The sequence below is a fragment of the Musca vetustissima genome, unplaced genomic scaffold (assembly GCF_032173495.1).
Source record: "Musca vetustissima isolate MV318-11 ecotype Yass unplaced genomic scaffold, APGP_CSIRO_Mvet_v1 utg10137, whole genome shotgun sequence".
Lineage (NCBI taxonomy): Eukaryota > Metazoa > Arthropoda > Insecta > Diptera > Muscidae > Musca > Musca vetustissima.
Window position 1 is genome coordinate 140,536 of NW_026880745.1, and position 21,160 is coordinate 161,695.

Sequence of the window (21,160 nt, forward strand, 5' to 3'; positions counted from 1 at the left end):
ATTGTCTTAAATAGAAAATATGTAATTAAGATAAAAATATATATGTATGTTGTGTACACATACAATTATTATTTAAATGAATCGTTTTGTCAATGTGTCAACTTAACTGGTGGCAGACGAATTGGCGGGGCAGGAATCTGTAGGGATGGCCACAAGAGAATACGTCTGATGATTTCAATTCTAAGAAGTCAAATTTGAATCTTGGACTTGTTTGCAACATTCTTTTAACTGTAATATCAATCTGAAAAGTACAATTTATATAATTCTTTATAACACTAGATTGCCGAAGGCGGTCATTTTGATCATCTTTCAATTTCAAGTACAAAAATAACTGTGCATATAATGACAATTTTTTTTTATAAATTTGGCGACTTTTTTATAATAAACGTAATTCTATGTTGCACAAAAAGTCACCAAATATAAAAAAATGTCATTTTTGTACATGAAATTGAAAAACGGCCAAAATGACCGCCTTCGGCAATATAGTGTTAAACCACAATTTCGTATCCAACAATTGTTCATTGTGTATAGTATTGCAACATAGTAAGTCTGATCAAAAATCGTTAATAATAAGTACGTAACCCTCCTCAGATATAATACACTTATGTCAGCGTTACTTCCGATCCTTGAAAAACGATTTCAATTTTTCTATATATCCTCAATCGTAGGAGAACGCTTTCTTTTCATCTCTGTCATATGTTTAGGGAAAAGGGAAAAGTCACTGGGACTCAGTCCATTGTAGTAATCCTTATTGTAAAAAATCAAATAACACATCAGAACACTACTAAGGGTAAGGTCACACTAGGCAAATATTTGACGAAATGTGTCAAATATTTCTTTGCCATAATCTGACCACAAAATATTTTCAATGGCAAACATAAAAACAGCTGATTTTGGGCAAACAAATTTTTTTAACAGTAAACAAAATTTTGCGTAAAGTATCCACAATGTGAACACCGACTAGCGAATATTTGCCTTATTTTTGGGCAAACATTTATTTGACCTTACAATATTTTTGTACGGGCAAACAATGGAAAATGACAGCTGATTAATTCATTGTGTTGGCATTTATATTATTGGAATTTCGTCATTTCGTTTGAAAATAAAACATTTTTGACACTTTATCCAATAAAATATGGCATTTTTTTATGAGTGGAAAACATAATTTCAGGCCCTAGGTACGCTTTCAAACCGAATAAGCTTAATATTGGTAATTCGAATTCTTTTTGGGGAAGACACCGCCTCGCAATGTTCAATATAGGTCAACATTTGTGTGTATGTAGCCCGATTTTCGATCTGTTGTAGGTTTTAAATATATTTTCAAGCGATATTAACTAAAACCCTTTATTTTGTATTTCGGTTTCTCAGATGGTAAATTATCTCGTCACATACAATTTTCAAATATCGACATATGGTCTAGACAAACATGGAGTTTTGACATATTCTCCATATAAAGGTCTCGCCCCATTTGGTACAATCCGAATTTTATTACCAAATGTGATCTAATTTGGTGGTGGTTATTAAAATGTTCGGTACGCCTGAACTTAATGGCAAATTGTTTCATTCATAATTCAAATCCTGGCAAGATCTAGCTACAGCCTCCATATATACGTTACATCCGATTTAATATATAAGCTGATTCCGACAGGATTTAAAAAATAATCGAAGTTGGCCATAATTTCTCTCAATATTCGCTGACAAATAAATTTATCCTTTCTGACAATTTGATCAAAATGTTTCATGGTGCAAATATATTATCCAATGTGACCACGCGTCAAACATGTTTTCCCATTTCATTATTTGACACTATTTGCTCATTGTTTGAGCAAACAAAATGTGTCAAATATTTTAGTGTAATGTGAACACAAAATAAAGAGTGTGCAAATTTGACATTTTATGGGCAAACAAAAAATAAACATTTGAGTCAAAGTGTGAGACCAAAACGCTAAATATTATGTTTATACATATAAATATATGTATCATACATTTGTATAAAAATAAATATATTTTTTTATCATACCTCGTATTTTTGATTATAATTAGAATTCTTGCTTCTATTGATAATTGTATCAATTTGTCTAAAACAAATACCTAGTCTCTTGTTGATTTATAAAAAAAAACACCTATTTAAGTTCATTCAACTTGTATCGTTTTTTAATATAAACAAAAAAAAACTACCTATCTAAAAATAATTACAAATGTGTATGAACAAAATGAAAGTGTTTTATTTATTCTCAAACACTTTTTTCTATTTTCTAATAAAACGAACTTTCTTCATTTGTACATTTATGGTTAGGAAATATTTTTTATTTATTTTCTTTCTGTTAAAATATATAATTAATGACCAAATATTGTATTCGAAATCATTCAATTACAATGACATTTATTTGCTTATAATGTTTTTTGAAACATAATACAAAACAATTTCAATTGTTATTGATTCGTTACATTCGGTCATCTTATGTTAGTCACAAAGCTACCACTTTGAAACAGTGATGACAATTTAGTGATTTTTTAAGGGGACTGGTATGAAAAAATGTATGTTCTATACATAAAATAACTGTTATTTTCAATTTTTTTATTTTTTCTACAAATGTCTCTTATACATATTGGTAATATCAGCAATTTTGATTTGTCAGTTTATTTTTAAGAGATAAAAAAGTTAGTCGTGTTTTGGCCTTTTTTAAATTTTTTTATTCCGTTGTGTGTAAAAATGAAATTAAATACACAAGGATTTAAAATATTGATTATGGCGTTTGGTGTGTCTGCTATGATCAGGACACAAGTTTAATTGTGGAATAACCTGTTTAAGAACATGTCAGTGACGATCCTCTACTGGTCGAATGGAGAATTTTGGATGATCGTCGACTCTATCAATTTTTACGGATGTTTCAAGAAGATTATTCCAAAATTTATCAATTTGGAACCAAAACAAGCATGGACATCGTTCAGATCAACGTTGAACCAGATCACGCAAAAAAGGTCATAAAAATAAATCATGGGTGTATGGTTATGACATAGAAACCATAGAGACCGAGACCGGAAAAATCATGTCAAGTTTGGTCAAGTGAGAAGGTTACCTCGGTTGCAAGGCGCATACGACCACACGGTCATACGATCAGTAAGGAATACAACTGTGAATTTAATCTCTGCTTGGGTGAACCAATTCGTCATGGATTTTTCACCATGATAGCTCACCTGATCACACATCGATGCTTGTGCCTGAGTTTTTGGCCAAAAATAAAATCGACATGGTGCACACTGGTTTTTTTCTACTTCGCAATGCTAAAGATACCGATGAAATGAAATCAAAGACAAATCGAAACAGGAGCTCTTGGATTCGGACCAAGCCCGAAGGGGATTACTGTATAGGGCACAATATAAGATATTAACTTTTTTTGTGTCGTCTTGGAGAAAATTATTCATCTTCTCTTGCTTGCTTCCCGAGCAATCGATAAAAGATCGCATGAGAATGTTCATGTGTTAATTGCATCTATTTGTGACGTACACATGATCGAACGTCTTTGTGAAGAAAATGTAAAAGTTTCTTAAAAAAGGCATGAAATACATGTAGCAGCTCTCAAATTTGTATTTTAAATCAAATGTTATTTTCAATCGATTGGAAGATTTTTTGCAGCGTTTTTTTTTCAATTCGATTGGACCAATTTATGACTAAATCGAAAAAAATACCATGAGGCGAAGTTTCAAAATATCATAAATTGGTCGGATGTTTGACAGAACGAAATACCAAATTACAGATATTTAGATTAGAAAAAATTAGAAAATGTGTATACGACCCTAGAAATATTTAAAATGGGTCGTGACCCATTGAAAACGTTCTGTCTTTATTCGCAGAAAAACTGGCATACTGTATTGGTTAGAAATATTATATTTCCTTGGTTCTTCAAAAAAGTGGGGTTAGACCCCACACAAAAACACACACAAAAGTATAAAAAGTATATACCTATATGGAAAATTTACTGCTGAAACTGGGTTCAAACTTCAAAAGTGTTGAAAAATAGGGTATGCCAAAAGTGGGATAATATTATTTAATACCATTTGAATACATCCTAGGAGTAAAATCAGCAGACAGCCCGATTGAATTTCCTTCTGAGTCTCTGCCGAATAATTTGAGGTGTGACAAATAAAATGGTTGTAATAATAGAGTACCGTTTGGCACATTAAAATCACATTTCTCTTCAGAAGATCACCTTCAAACTTCAAACTATCGAAAAAATTCACTATGGGACCTATACCAAAACATGATAATAAAATTAGATAATCTGACTTCGAGGAGGAGTTTATATCAAATAAAATTGGCAAAAGGGTTTATCATATATAATAGAGATTTAGGTGTATTTTTTATATTTTCTGCAAACAAATGTGCATATCGTTGTTCTGCGTCCTTTAGAGACATTTATAAAACAATTTTATTTTCGATTCTTTTTAATTTCTTCTGATAATCTGTTCATCCCAACTTTCCTTCATTCTCAATATGTGATATGTAGTGTACTTAAATTCAGTGATTTTATATCGTATTAGCGATTTATAGTCGTATTTGCGATTTTCTCATAATGCATAAGTAGGCAACACTTTTCTTTTCCACAATCTTTTTAAAGATCTCTAAATGCGCGCGCATCAAGTGGTACACTTGAGATACATTTAGTTTGCTCTCCCACTCTCTTTTGTTTAGTTTTCTTTAATGCTCTGAGTGTTGTGCTTGTGTGTGGGGGGTTGGTTGTTGACGATCAATCGATCGTGCAGCAAACCCCCCAAACATTGAGATAGATTTTAATTGTTGTTGTTGCTATTGTTGCCAATGGTGTCTGTTGCCGATGTGTGATGTGTTTTAATGTTTTGATTATTTTTTTTGCCTACATTTGTTTTTAGCGGGGGCTCTCCCAAACGACGATGGGTTATGTTCAGCACCATTTAGTCGCGTCGTGTTAAAGCAGTGTTGGGCAAAATTAAATTGAGAGCAAGTGTGTGCAAGCATAACTGAGAATTCACCATTAAAAACGACTGACGTAAAGAGAAAGAAAGAGAAAATGCGTTTATCAGTCGACCCTCAGTTACGGTAGCGTATATGGGTAAGCATGCCTGTGTTAAAGGCGTCAGCTACGCAGCTGATCTCTTTTTCTCCCTCTCTCACACTTTATTTTCTGTTTTTATTTAGTGTTGAAGATTTTAGTTTTGTTATTTTTTGTATACGATTTTAGTTATTTTTACGATTTTCATCGGTTTAGTTGTTTAGTCCGAAACGATCGCAAATGTTGCTGCTTCTTGTTGCTACTACAACAACTACTACTACTGTTGCGGCTACTGACAGCTACTCCAACATATTTTACTTCGAATGACAAGAAAAAAATAATAAGAAAGAAACAAAAAACGAAATACAACGTGCAAATGTGATAAATATCGTCCAACGATTTAAGTTTAAAACGTTATTGTCTCCTCGTAAAGAAAAATTTTAAATTAGCGCGGCATATAGTGCTATTTTTGTATTTAAGTAATTATATGGAACACAAAAAATAAAACTAAAAAAATAGAAAAATTCCTATTGGGGAATTTGGCAACGCAGATTTATTGCAACGACAAATTAAAGTGTTTTATTTTTAAAATATTTTTATGGTGATTTTATTTTTTGTTTGCCTGGCTTAAAATATCACAAAATAAAATGTTTGCTACTTGGTGTTTTGAACAAAAAAAATAAATAATAAATAAATAAAAATATATACAAATTGCAAAAAAACAAATCCTAAAATATTATGCTATGTTTTGTAAATGACATTTATGTGGACTTTAAAAATATTAAAAAAAAAAAACTAAATAGTAATATAACAAAAACAAATTTGTATATGCTTTAAATGTGTTTCTTAATATAGAACGAAAAATATTTTTGTCACAAAAAAACAGCAACAACAACAAACCTCCCTCTTAAGCGAAAAAACTGTGTTGCAATTTCTAATGTTTTTGTTTTAATTTATTTTAGCTGTTTTCTTGTAAAAAATATTTTTTCCTATCCCTTCTTCTTTTAATTTATCTATTTTGTTTAAAGTTCAAGAAATAATTTTTTGGCAACTTGCCTAATATTTCATAGTTTTATATATTTGTTGTGAACAATTTTTTTTTTTGCTAGACTATGATGCGATGTGGCTTTATTATATTTTTCCGGCAAATTTGTGTTTAACCCTTGAATGCTAAAAGAAAACACATTCACATAGATACACGGACGGACAAGAATTTGGCTGAAGAAAAATATATTTATATGGTAATAAAAAACCTTGTAAAGCTACGTCCCAACGTAGAAATCTGTGGTCATTCGTCACTACATTCCAATATAATTTTCGCAATAACTTATCCGAAGAATCTAAAGAAAATTTTTGGATCGTCCATGTGTCTAGTTTGTCTATGGATTTTTTTAACTTTGGCACGTGACACATTGTCTTATTGCCCAATAAAATAAATGAGGGTGACATGCCACTTGTGGTACATTGAAAAAACATCTCATAAAATAACAAATGGAGATCCCTCACATTAGTGTAGTATCAGGTTAATCCGAACATAAATATTCCGCACCTTGACATAATGTATTATAAATGTATTATAAATATATCGAGAATTTCCAAAATCTATTTTCAATTCAAATATATGTCCTTGGCCAAACAAATTAGGTCAATAGATCTCCATAGAGACTGACTGAAAATCGATGAACTTGACCCAAGTGACTGTCATCATACGAAGTGACATTTTTCAAATACCGAACTGAAACTGTTTTGAATTTTATCGCAAATAAGGTCCTATATGGACTTATGGAAAATCGACCTTGAGAACTATAGAATTTTCATATGTATCGGAGACCTGTGGAAAATCGATCTATATATCGAAGGTGTATTAGAGAGGCGTTTCCACCGAATAGACTTTAATTTGGCTACTACACAAAAAATTTCAATATTGGGCCCAATTTTTTTTAGGATATATTTTGGGTATGTTTCTTATCCGAATTGACTGTAATTTGGTTTTTTAGGTGAGTTTAGACACGTCTTTCCACCGAATTGTCATTTTATGTTCATGTAGTAAATCTCCCAACCAAAAATGATCAATATTGGTCCACTATTTAGGATAGCTCCGATACATCCGAATATTTTGGGATTTTAAGTACGTTTCTCAACTGTCGACTATAATTTAATACTTTATGTTGTAATTGGGTACAAAATCATTATTCCAGAAAATTATAAATACTGGTCAAAGTTTCAGGGTAGCTCCCATATACGGTACCCTCGATTATTCGGTATTTTGGGCAGTTTTCTCCACCGAAATAGCTGTAATTTGGGTATGAAAAGTTCTCATTGTATAGAAAATCTACATACCAAATATTAGGTTGGGGGGAAAAATCCCTTATTTTTATATGAACTATAGGTATTTATTTGACATACTTCGGAATATCCGATTTGTTCCAAATATACCCTAGTTTACCCATTAAACTTCATACTGCCTCTCTCATAGAAGTCCTGCCCTCTATTTGCATAAACTCTAGTAGTCGATTTTCACAATCATCCCTAGATACCAATTGTTTACCATTAAAGAAATTTTGCAATGCAAGAAAAATATGATAATCGCTTGGTGCCATGCCCGGACTGTATGGTGGATGCATTAAAACTTCCCAACCAAGCTCCCGAAGTTTCTGGCGAGTCACTGTAGATGTTTGTGGCCTAGCGTTGTCCTAGTGGAACACGACAACTCTCTGGTTGGCCAATTCAGGTCAATTGCTATCTTCAAACGGTCCAGTTTTTGACAATAGAAATCAGAATTTAGCGTTTCGCCATAATAAATAATCCCCTTCCAGTCCTACCAAATGCATAGCAGAACCTTCCTGACCGTTAGTCCTGATTTGGCCACCGTTTGAGGTGCTTAACCGATCTTTGACCACGATCGTTTTGGCACAGGGTTATCGTATGTGATCCCTTTCTCATCACCATCCGTTTAAGAAATGGGTCAATCTCATTCCGGCTTCGCAGATGGAAATTCGATCCATCCTATTTTTTTCTCTTAATTGCTGTCTCACCCAAACATGGATTTTTTTGAATCCTTTGTGTTTTATGGTCGAGTTTTAGCTCCTGCGCGATGTTATGACTGTTAACATGCCGGGCAACTTTGATCATTTCTTCGATTTTAACGACATTTTCATATTATAAATATTTTCCCAAGATTCGGGAATACCGTCTATTATTAGGTATTTTAGGGAGTTGTTTTCAAATGGAATTGGATTTAATTATTTATTTTGGTTTCCCATTGGGTAGAAAATATACCCACCATATAAGAACACTGATTTTGAGAATGTTAGATAATAACCTTTCTTTCTGGCATAAAATTTGATATACGTTTTCTTTTGGCTGTAATATATCAGATCATAGCCAACATATAAAAGTCCCAATAGATTTTAGCTTCTATTTACATGATTTATTTAATACGATTCCATTCAAGGGCAATATTATATTATGGACCCTAAAATTCTTCGATCTTTTGTCGGATATATCTAACCAAAATATAGGTTATAAGTCCCAAGTATCTTTGTACCAAATCTGTTTTCGACAATTTGGTGTCTGCCAATCTGTCTGGTTGTTAACCAATTTGCTTTAAACACATTGCGCATTGTAATTTTTTGCCATATCGATATATGTATATATATGACAAAAATGGACTTCATCGGTCCACTCTTTCTGGTGTCTCCCCCAAAAGGTCTCAACATTTTGACCTGTTAGAAGACTTAAATAAAGTGCCTGTGGTTTTTTTTCATTCAAGGGTTAAAACTAAATTATATTGCTCATAAACTCATCCTAGACAGCCTTTCTAATTTTCTTCTTATTATTTCTTGTACATTATTCGTGTATCGATTATACATCTAATTTCCTTTCTTTCTACTATTCTAATTTTCGATATTGTATTTTTATGTTCTGTTTGTTTGTTTGTATTTGTTGTAGTGAGTAATTGTTTAGTTAGTTATAAATAAAGCCGAACAACAGCAACATTATGTTTAAATTTCCCCTTAAACGTCATCACAATCATTCGTCGAATCATCATTCAAATGGCAAATCGGCAACGTCACTGAGTAATGATGGTTTTATTTTTATACGTTGTGGTCATCATAATCACTTAAATAGCGGCAGCAGTAACAACAACATCAGCAGCAATGGCATCATTACTGAAACCAACAATAATAACAACAACAACGACAGCAATGGCCACAAAATCAGCAGTAACAACAACAGTTCGGCCACAACAATCATCGATAACAACAACAGCAGCAGCATCAGCATCAATAATGCCGATAATAGTCCCTATCCTAACAAAAAATATATTGCAAAAAGTGTATGTGTTGCATAATAATAAATTCCCAACCTCTCAAAAAACTAATATTCATCATCATAATCCTACCTCTCTCATATTTAATATTAAATATATGTATATAAAACATATATTTGTATTAGTTCATTACATAAAATTATTAATACGTGAAAAATTATTGAAAGAAAAAAATTAGCTTTTAGTCTTGTATTTCAATGTTGTAAATTGTGTGCTTGTATAGACGTCTATTGATGTAATTCAAATATTTGTATAGCCTTCTTAACCCGCTCCGCTCTATTTCCTAATGACCTAACACCACAAGCACAACAGGGGTATTTGATATTTAAAAACAAAAATGTATTCTTTTTGTATGTTGGCCATAAACAGAACTTGTCCACTTTGTCCCATATATAATGGGTATGTGAGAGACGAAGAAAATACCGTTAAACCCCAAGGGCCACAGAGTAGGTCAATTATTGTAAGACACACCAAGGCAAACATTAGCTCTGGAAATTTTCAATAGAAGATGTATTATTTGCCTAAAATGATATAGCAGACATGCATACGTATATACCCGTACAGAAATCTTGCCTAAAACAAATTGATAAAATTGTTTGTAATTGGGTTTCGAAGTGGGAAGAAAATATAAATTAAAAAAAAAGTCTAAGAAACAGAAAATGAAAAAAAATGTTTAATTTGATTTATTTTTACTCTCAGCCTTATGGCTATATATACTTTGATATGACATTTCAAACAATTTGTAGTCGATTTACAATTGTCCGTCCATCTGTCTGTCTGGCCGGCTGGTGCGCACGATAACCGTAACCGTAACCGATTTCATCTATACTTTGAACTAACTACTAAAGTTAGTTCAAGTTCGAAGGTGGTGAATATCGGTCCACTCCTTCTGGTACTTCCCCACACAAAATGGGTAATTTGTGCTACAAATTAATTGTATAAAATCATGCGAACCGATTTGCACCAAACTTTGTACAACCTAGATTCAAAAATTTTCAGGGGGTCGGATTTTTATAGCAAAAACATCTCAGTGTACCAATGCCATTTGTATACCCTCCACAATAGTATGGAGGGTATATTAATTTTGTCATTCCGTTTGTAACTCATATTCATTTCCGACCCTCTTGATCAGGGTAAAATTCTAAGACGATCTAGCCAAGTCCGCCCGTCTGTTGTAATCATCATATCTTCTGAAGGAATTGAGATAGGGTGCTGAAATTTTGCATAGGGTTGTCGTTTGTCTGTAGGCAGGCCAAGTTCGAAGATGAGCTATATCGATTTACGTTTTGGCATAGTCCACATTTTCGGTATTTTCGAGTTCTTAAGCGCGTTTTTTCCATGAAATTTGGTACATTGGGTTCCTATTGAGTACCAAATCTTTCCACGAAAAATTATAAATATAGGTCCACTTTTTCCGGTAGCCCCAATATAACGGTACCCCCAATTTGAGCATGTTTTTCAACCGAATTCCCTGTAATTTCGTATTTTGTAGTCGTGTTTGGTAACAAATCACCCAAGGTTTATTCAAGTCTTAGTCTTTTCTTGCTGTCAATATTTTAATCGCGAAATACCAACCAGAGCAGGATAAAAATTCAAAATATCTTTCAGGAAAACGTAATGATAGTAATGTGCATATATATATATATATATATATATATATTTTGGTTCGAATAAAAGATTTTTTCTTTATTTATTCTTCAAATAATAAATTTGACAGTGAATGAAGACTACGAATCCGCCTCCCTGTTAACCTTTCGAATAAACCTTGAAATCACCCTTTAAAAAATTATTTATATCCGCCACGATTTAGGGGCAGTCCTCGTATAACTCTCTTTTGTATATTATACCAGTGAGCGGAGCAGTATAGTCGGACGGGGCCGACCATATGATACCCTACACAACATACAGGAAAATCAAATTTTCGTGGTTCTATATTCTGAGCTTGGGCAACATTTGTCAAAGCGATCAGCGCTATATTTCCGCCCTCCAGTTTGGTAATGGGTACTAAATAATATCTGAACACGTAAGCACCCGTAAATATTTACGTGTAACTCCCACATCCGAGTACATAAGACAATGTAACTGGTATCTTTGATATACTATCAATTTCTTGGGTCTATGTCCTTCAGGAGTAATTATATACGTTATAGAATACAAATTTTGTCATTTTTCACACAAAAGTCAGGGTCCATTTGATCCGCTAAATATTGACCGATCTTTATCACAAAAGGCATGTTTATTCTTTGGCCCGATCCCCTTCTCCATGTAAAAATTCACGATGTTTGGACCATTATTGTGGCGTCTAGAGCGACCAGAAAATCAGAAAAAAATAAAGTTTTTGGTCCATTTTATCCCCTAAATATAAACCGGTTTTTTTCCAAAAACGATAGGGGTCTTCATTGGCCAAAACCCACCATACATGCAAAATTTCGTGAAGATTGGTCCATAACTGTGGTCTGTATCGTGTTTACAAATTATAATGGACAGACGGACGTTCACACATGTCTAGATCGTCTCAGCTAGTGGAGATACGACGATCGGTATACTTAGAGGTGGGTCTAGGACCAATATTTCGCGGCGTTACAATCTTTTGGGGCTGCACAAAGCTATAATACCTTGACAACATAGTTGTGTAGGGTATAAATAGTTAACTGATTTTTATCGCGTTTTGGATTATATCCGTATACCCGCATTCTACCCTAGTATGGGGGATATTCTTTACTCGAAATTGTCAGTTTAGACCCCACAAAGTATGGAATTCTACCACGATTTAGTCGATTTAGCCATCTGTTGTAATCATTCCACTTTCGGAGAATATGTAGATACAAATCTAGGACGTCAGGTTGGAGAATAACCCTTATTCAGGCCTAGACCCTATATAAAAATACCTACCGGATTTATAAAGTTGGGTAAAGGAAGATATTGTGATATAAACTTTGAGCTTTAATTGCAGTATTTTGTGGATTTTATACACAATATCCATCAAAAAATGCGTTTTGACCTTTTGAGATTTTATGAAAAATCATCTTTAAAAATTGCTGAAATTTGTATTTGGTGTACATTATGGTTTACAAAAATCGATTGGTAGAATTGTCGTTATATGTCCATATTTTGATGTGTTCCCTATATTTTCATTTCACGTAACTATCAGTATATCTGTTGTGGAGGGTATCCAAAGTTTCGATATGATATTATTTTCGAATATATACAGAAATTAGACTTAATTTTCTGGATTTTTTGACAAAAAATCTACTCTGAAAATAAGCCAATTAAACATAGATTTATTTGCATTGTTCTATGCATTTCAACTTTATTTTCGATAAAATCGACTTATTAACAAATATTTTGATTACAATTTATAAAAAAACCATATTAACCAACAATACCACACTCCAAGTAGAAATTTTGTCAATAGTAATAATTGATAAAAGAAATAATATTGGCAACAGAGTATTTTTGTTACTATTTGCAAACATAAATAGCAGCCAAGACAGATAACAAATGGCAATAACAGCTACAGCTTTTTTTCTCGTATGTGAGATAAGAATGAAAATGAAATCGAAAAAAAACCAACTAACCTCATACATAGAGATGTTTGGTTTTCTTTACGCCATATGTCTTGTGTCTGTCGCTGCGTAATTTTTATTTTTTTCCGGTAATTCACATTGATAAACAAAATCTCAATACCCTGGGCCCAGCAGCAGCCGCGTCTCATGTTAATCATATACAGAAGAAATCTTTCTGTTCATTCTACTAACGAAAATCAGTATTTGTTTACACATAAAAAAACACAAAACTAGAATATATGTTTGCTAGTTAGAGTGTGGTTAGTGAACTTGAAAAAAAAAAATAGAAACAAAAAAACTTTGTTTGAAAATCTGTATGGTATTTCTTTTGAATGAGGGTCCCAGGAGGAGAGGTGGAAAGTGTTTTTATTTTTTTAATAAATATTACGCATGCTGAGAGCGATCAAACAACAATTGTTATTGAATATTCTATGATTTTCATTTGAGAGCATTTTTTTGTATATTTTTTAAATAATATTAATATTCAATATTATCAAAAGAGTAACAATTTTTGTTGCAGACCATCAAAATTAAGCTTTACCAAATATACACTTTTAGGTCTAGTAGATTCATAAAATATATATATTAACATTTTAGATTATAGCAATGCTAAATATTGTTTAAAAAATCTACCGCTACTGTTTCAGAACTCTCCTTCTCTGAAAATTTTAAAAACTTTACGAACATAGTTCTAAATTTTAAATATTTGGTTGGGGAAAAAAATCCATTCTGTCTGATTTGTTGCCAATTTATAGGTTACTTCATAATGTCACTCTCATAGAAGTCCTGCTCTCTATTTGCAAAAAATTCTAGTAGTCGATTTTCACAATCCTTCCTAGTCAATTACTCTCTTCAAACAGTTCAGTTGATGACAGTAGAGATTAGAATTTAGCGTTTGGCCATATGGAATCAACTCATAATAAATAATCCCCTTCCAGACCCACCAAACGCATAGCAGAACCTTCCTGGCCATTAGTCCTGGTTTGGCCACCGTTTGAGGTGCTTCACCGCTCTTTAACCACGATCGTTTTCGCACAGGGCTATCGTATGTAATCCATTACTCATTTCCAGTCAACATCCGTTCAACAAATGGGTCTATATCATTCCGTTTAAAGGTCAAAGATCAAGACTTTGCAGATGGAAATTCGAACCATCCTATTTTTTCTGTTAATTGGTGTGGCACCCAAACACCGAGCTTCTTTTTGAATTCAGCTTTATGACGACTGCTAACAACCTCAATCATTTCTCCGATTTTATGGACATTTTCGACGACCGGACTAATCGATTTCTTTTTTACCAACCAAATATTTCAAAATGTTATAATTTCAGAAATTATTACAATACCGTTGATAATGGCATTCAAAAGAAACCCAGATCGGATTCATCATCTAAAGTTTCAGATGCCAATGCATTCGGAGGTCGAATCCTTTTAAGATGTATCGTATCATTTTCGTTAATAAGGAATATATTTCGTGGAATTAGATAAATATTACAAGAAGTTAATAATTTCCGAAATTGTTAAAATGCCGTAGATAATGGCATTCAAATGGAAGCCAAATCTGTATCCTCCTCTATAGTTTCGGAGATGAGAGTTAACCCATGTCAATGTTTTCGGAGATATATACACCGAATATTACAAAGACATCTCATCAGTCAGGATCCATCCACAACCAAATCAGGAGCGAGATGAAATAGATGGGACAGTGTGTATGCTAGTCTGCGTATTGAACCTGCTCAGGATAATGGAAAATACTCCCAAAAATGACTTTATCTCGTAAAACTGGCGGTCATAATATTGGGTACATAGTTTGAAGGCCTTGACTCTGACATCATTTGCCATTTTTTTTTTCAATTAATTCCATTGTTGATAACTCGCTAATCGAGGAATTTATGCGATAATAAATTCTATGGCCGACATTCATGGGAAAATTAAAAAAAATCCCAATACTCTCTCTCTAGCTCTCTTCTTGATTTAAATAATTAAATGTTCGTTCTTGCACGGTGAATGGACTTTTCTCATAGTTGTGTTTATGTTTTGTTTTGACATTCAATATTAATTAAGTCAAAACTAATTAGGTGATGACAAATATACATACACACCAGCAAAACGAAACTAGCTGGTCACTTGATAAGTAGTGCGTAAGCATGACGGTCATAATGCGTCAAGATATAATTTTAATATATTACAATATAAACACTGAGATAAACATACAATATAATATGATAAGGCAAGGTTGTGGTAGAGCAAGGTGTTAATATGTTTTTAATTATTTTATTATTTATGTGGAGAAAAAAAAAAACAAAAAATAGGTATATATAACTCAAATAAAACTACCTACAAGTCTCTGGACTTTATTTTATTTTCGGGAAATTCATTAAGAAATTTTAAATATACTTTTTCATTATAAGAACTTAATAAAAAATGATATTATCATATCTAATTATTTCCTTTCTGTCTCCCCTTCATCTTCTCTCTTACAGACTGTCCAATCATCCTGGCGACCACAATTGCCTCTGCCAAAGGAAATACAACTTTCAAATGAAAACATCAACGAACTACATCACCACCACCAGCCACAAGAACACCAAACAGCATATCAACAACAAAAACCACAACAACAAAATAATTTCTATCCACAACAGCAGCAATACGACGTCGACGATATTGACGAAATACAAATCATTGAAAGCGACATGGATCGTTTTCACATGAGCAGTAAAAAAGATCCCTCACTGAATGGCTCCCAGCTATCGAATGCCAGCAACAATAACAGCACTTCGAAAAAATGGTCCTTCGGTCGTTTCTTTCGTCGAAATAAAAAAGAAATCGAATCAGAATCCTCATCGGAAGATGATCGTAAGGCAGGATTTTCTCCAACTCATAAATATCCACGCTCGAGTTCGGCGGCCACCTCAACGCCTAATAAAAAATCCAAGTCCAAAACATCTACATCAGCGGGTAATCGTAACAGTAGAACTAGTGGATTCGATCATGTTGTAGTCAGTCCCATATCGGGTAACTCATCATCGACTGTCACCTCACCTGTGGCATTGGGACACATAGACAATGAATTCTTTTTGCCCGTTGAAACTGTGTCACCAATGGGTTCCCAGGAACCATTCTATCAAAATCAGACACAGCGTCTGCATCATTCTCAACAGTACCTGTCACATGCACCACAAACGCAACAACAATTGCTGAGCAAATCGGCACATTCTCTGGATCGTCGGGCATCACGGGCCAAACAACGTTCTTCATCCAAGGCTGCGGGACACAGTCCCCAAATAATAGCCGGCTCTTCGAGTGAGGAGGAACTGATATCCCTAAATTCCTCCACCTTTTCAAAATATCGCAGCGATGAAAGCATTCACAGTGGTGGTCAGGGACACAATGGTTCGGGTATGAGTCGTAAGAGTAGGGCTGCCCGCAATGAACGTTACTACAAACGTTTATCACGCGATGGTGAAGTTAGTCATGGCCAGGTTCCGGTTATGTTTGCCCAACAGCCCACTCAGAGGTGGAAAACTCAACCTGTACCTCTGTCAATATATCAGGCTCCTAATACCGCTCGTCAGCATCCCGAACCTCAGTCTCGATCCTCGGTAGATAATGCTTCAATCGCTAAGCTGCGTAATACCAGCAGCCTAGAACATATGGCTCCATATGTACAATGGAATCCTCAACAATTACAACAACAGCAACGTTCGCAACAACAGCAGGCATCTAAAAATTTACAAAATTCGGTAAATGAAGCCAAGCGTAGCATCAGCTATGACAGTCACATCCACTTGCAAAATGTCAATGGTAGAATGCAAAGCAAACCCCTACCACCACCACCGCCACCACGAGACCCTCTACGCCGAGTGAACGTTAGCAGTGGTCACATGCAGGACGGAAGTTCCAGCGACTTAAGACCAATTTCATATGCTTTTGATCAAACCGGAGTACCGGTACTTCCGGCCACCGGTCTTGGTGGTCGCTGTGTTTCAGATGATAAAATCTGGGCCCAACATCAACCCCAATACCAATCCATACGCTCACTGAATATTTTAGCAAATCCTGTCAGCTCTGGGGTTCAACCACAAAATCGTCGTTTCATTACCCGTGCGGATCGTGATGCCCATCCCGGCAAGAAGTCTCTGCCAAATGGTATTGATTTCCACTATGTTGCCGATGCCACACCACGTTCCCGCAAACCCATACATATGCTGGAACCGACCAACAAGTCATCTTGTTATGGCGATGATGTTGAAGAACCACAGCAGCAGCCACCGTCCTCGGGTATATTGCGCACCACCAAGAGTGGTCTGCCCACATCACCGACCAAAGTAAATGCCACCGATTTTTGGAAACGCCTGGACGGCACTTCCCAGAATGCCGTTACACCCACTCCAGCTCCAAGAGGTCGGGATATGCAACGATCTGCCATAGATAGTGGCATGCAAATGAAACCCAGATCTGTTTCATCCTCTAGAGTTTCAGAGATGAGAGCGTATCCCATGCCAATGTATTCGGAGGTATATAAACCGAATAAGACAAAGACACCTCCTCAACCCAGAGCCGCATCTCCTCATCCACAACCAACTCATGATCAAGATGAAGTGGATGGTGTTGTCTGCGCTAGTCTGCGCATTAAACCTGCCCAGGATAGTAGCAGCAACTACGTTGAGATACGCAACAAGGATATGCCCAAGTCCCACTCGATGCCGGATCATTATCACAGGCGTTCGGGAGAAATGAGTGTCGCTCCGAATAAATATGAGGAATACGTCAATGAACGTAAGGAACAGCATCAAAATGCTCCACAGCCACCGCAACGGAAATTGGTTGGTCTGCCCAATATACCACAGTTGAGTTTTCCACGAAAGAAGCCGGCCAATTTGGAGGAGGCCATAAATGAATTGGAGGCCATTTATCGTTCATTGGGCTTGACAGAACCAGAGGCCACAGAAACGACAACGACTACCGTGGCAGCGACAACGGCGACGAAAAAAGATCGTGTACCCACACCCAATGATTTCGAGAAATATGCCCTGGCCCATGCCGATGAATACGATGATGACGACGATTCTCCCACTGGAGAACCCGATCCCATACGAGATGATGTGGCATATCGCAATATTAAGCTGGCCAATCTGCAACATAAGACCGTGGAAAAGCAGCCACCCTTTGGCATACCCATTGGACCAATTGTACCAGCTCCTCAGACAGATTATTTGCACGTGAAACCTAATCAACAGAAGGAGTATTTAAAGAAAGATACCAAGGCTCCGGATGTAATAAAAGATGATTTGGCTGTGAGAGCTTTGCGCAAAGATCCCGTACAACCAAAGGAGAGATTCCAGTATCCCAACAGTGTGCTGCCAAAGAAAAATCGTGCAACTCGTACCCAATCGGCCAACATTTATGCTCTCATACAAAGAGACGCTGCCAAGCCTTCGGGTGGTGATTTGTATTCCTACATGGAGTTGACAAAGAGCATTGATCGTTCGGGTAGTATGTCCGATTTACACAAGAAAACCCAGGAGACGGATGATATACCATCTACTCTGAAGCTATTGCAAAATCTAAAGGAACAGGAGAAGGAACAACAAAATACCAAGAAGGCCCACATACCTTTCCGCCATCCCAGCCAGGGTGGAGCCATTTGCCAATTGCCACAGAAACTGAGCACTGCACCATCGGAGGAAAAGAAACCTCTTGTTGTTGTCCATCACAAACCCACACCAATGCCACGAAAATCTCTCACACCTGAACCCCAACATGGAGGTGAAACAACTAAAATGGAAGAAGCTCTCAATAAAATTGCTCAGGATGCTCAAGAGAGTAGCATTAAGTTGAGCCAGGAGCTGCAAGAGTTACGCAAGGAGGCCTTGATAACCCAATCGAAACCGAAGCGACAAAATTCACACGAAGATAAAATCGAACAGGATCTCAAGGAGATTGAAAAGGTATCCCAAGCGGCAAAGAAATGTAGTAAAATGCTACTGGACACCTTGCCTGATGGCGGAGAAGTGGTGCCCAACGATAGCAACGTGGCACCGAGAAAACTGCACAAAGAAGATAAACTTATCCAGGCAATCGATCAGGTATCGGAGGCCGCCAATAAGGTGTGTGAGAAAATACTGAAAGACATTGTTACCACCGAACCACCTGTTGTGGTGCACGAAGCCATAAAGGTGAAGCAGCAGCCACAACAGTCTCCACGCACTGTGGAAAGCAAACAAGACACTACCTCTTCATTGGTAATACCAACGCTAATCAAAAAATTGGATCCCATACAGTCGGATAAAATCGAGGCAATAGCCAGGCGTTGTATGCGCCAACTGAGCGATCTGGCGGCCGACAATCACGACTATGACAATCTCAATCAGCCAGAAATCACAGTGGCCTCAACCTGTAATTTGGATGATAGCACTAGTAAAGTTCAGAGTCCCAATGATTTGTCCACTTCTACTCTTACAGAGACTTCTCAAAAAGCTTTTGTGGCCAGCAAGCCGCAAGAGGCGACGATTGAGGACATTGATCAAATCATGAGAGAATGTGAAGATCAGGCACGCCAGCAAGAGATGGTGAAACGCAACAGTACCACTGCCCCCACAGCCAAGGTGGTGGCGACAGGTTGCAGTGCCACTGCCTCCTCCATTTCATCTTCCAGTGACTGTTTGGCCAAATCCTCTAGTCCAACGGCCAGTCGCCGTTTCTCGTCAAGCATTACCTCATTCAATCCTTATTCGTCCAGTGATTATATCAAGTCACCCAGTAGTGATTATCATGCACCCAGCACCGATCGTATAAAATCTTGCAGCACCACATCCTACGATGTACAATCGACAACGAGTGCTACACCGAATATAACCACGACAACCAGTGCCGCCAGCAATTTCAGCTGTTCGCCCTCACCACCACCGCTCAATTTGACACCGGTCAGTAACTGCAGTGCCACATTGGCCTGTTCGTCGTCGCAGAGGGCCCGTTCATCGTCGCCCTCGCAGTACAACTCCTCCGAAGAATTGGCCATGATATTTGGCATTGAAGACAAGGCCGCCGCCAATCGTATGCCGCGCACTTCGAAACTACAGAAACACTCAGGTAACAACGAGTCCACCACCCAGAATTCCGAACAAGCCAGAATAACTGCTCTAACTGCTGCATCCCCCCATGACCATGTTGTATGTATCGCTAATGAATGCTGCTCTAGCTCCAAAACTAATCCGAATGAATGTTGTTTGTTAACCCTAAATAACTCATCATCAAGTTCTTCACCATCATCCATAACTAATACCAATGCAAATAGTCCTCAGCCCGCGACATCATCGGCGCTATCCTCCTCGAGTATGTCATCGTCTAGATTAGAAACCATACCCGAACAAAATGTAGATGTAGGTCGTGCACAAGAAAATGAGGAGCATTATAAGTTGTCGCCGAACTTTAATAGGATCTACGCCAGTCGGGTGAATATTTTGGTAGATCAGAATCAAGCGGAGACAGGGCAATTGACACAATTCGATTCGTTGAGTTCATTGGAAGAGACCTCCTCCAATCCGGATTCAGGAAATGTTAGTTTGGCAGATTTCCCATTGAGCGGTAATACCGCGGTCAGTTCTAATAGTTTGCAGTTAAGTTCTTCATTCAATAGCAGGTTTGAGATTAGAAATTGTTTTAGAACAGAAATTGCCATAAAAACTGAGGGGGAAGAGGAAGACGAGGAGGAGGATGAAGAAGATAGGGAATCAGAGGAAGAAGAACAGGAATTAAGTGACAGGGAAGATGTGGTAAGTGAAAGAGAAATAAGCGATTCAGAAGAGGAATTTCCACGCCTGCCAACCGAAGAAGAATTGCTGGAAAGCTTAAGAGAGTCTCAGTTGGAATATGAAAGCTCTAGTTCGGAAAGAGATGATTTTGAATATTTGAGTGGGGAAAAACTTGGTGATCCCAGAGCAGCAATGTATTTATTTGAGGAACGCATACAATTGGCAAGTGCTGAAATAATGGCTGAAGTCAAGGCTTTACAGGCCAAAAATCAAATGAAAAGCTCTGAGGGCACTCAAAAAGATAGCAGTATTTTAGATTATCAGTTAGGGGAAAATAGGGAAGATTTAGATTTGGAAGATCAGGAAACCTTGAATGAAACAATATGTGAAAGTACTGAATCTATTGTCGAAGAAGAATCCACCATGTTGGAAGTGTGCACAAGTTTGAAAGAAACCGTTCAAGAAAACTTGGAAGT

At 36.3% G+C, this 21,160-nt stretch overlaps 1 protein-coding gene across 1 annotated transcript in view; it reads left to right on the forward strand.

Annotated features, from left to right (window-relative positions):
- Positions 1-21,160, forward strand: part of LOC133326568 (uncharacterized) — a gene marked incomplete at its 3' end in the record, with an annotated part of 227,183 nt that overhangs the window by 55,685 nt on the left and 150,338 nt on the right. The window contains exons 2-5 of the mRNA XM_061535197.1: positions 15,411-15,502; positions 15,557-16,500; positions 16,579-17,245; positions 17,315-20,022. Coding sequence (XP_061391181.1) covers positions 15,411-15,502; positions 15,557-16,500; positions 16,579-17,245; positions 17,315-20,022 — 4,411 coding nt within the window. The remainder of the gene's footprint in view (positions 1-15,410; positions 15,503-15,556; positions 16,501-16,578; positions 17,246-17,314; positions 20,023-21,160) is intronic.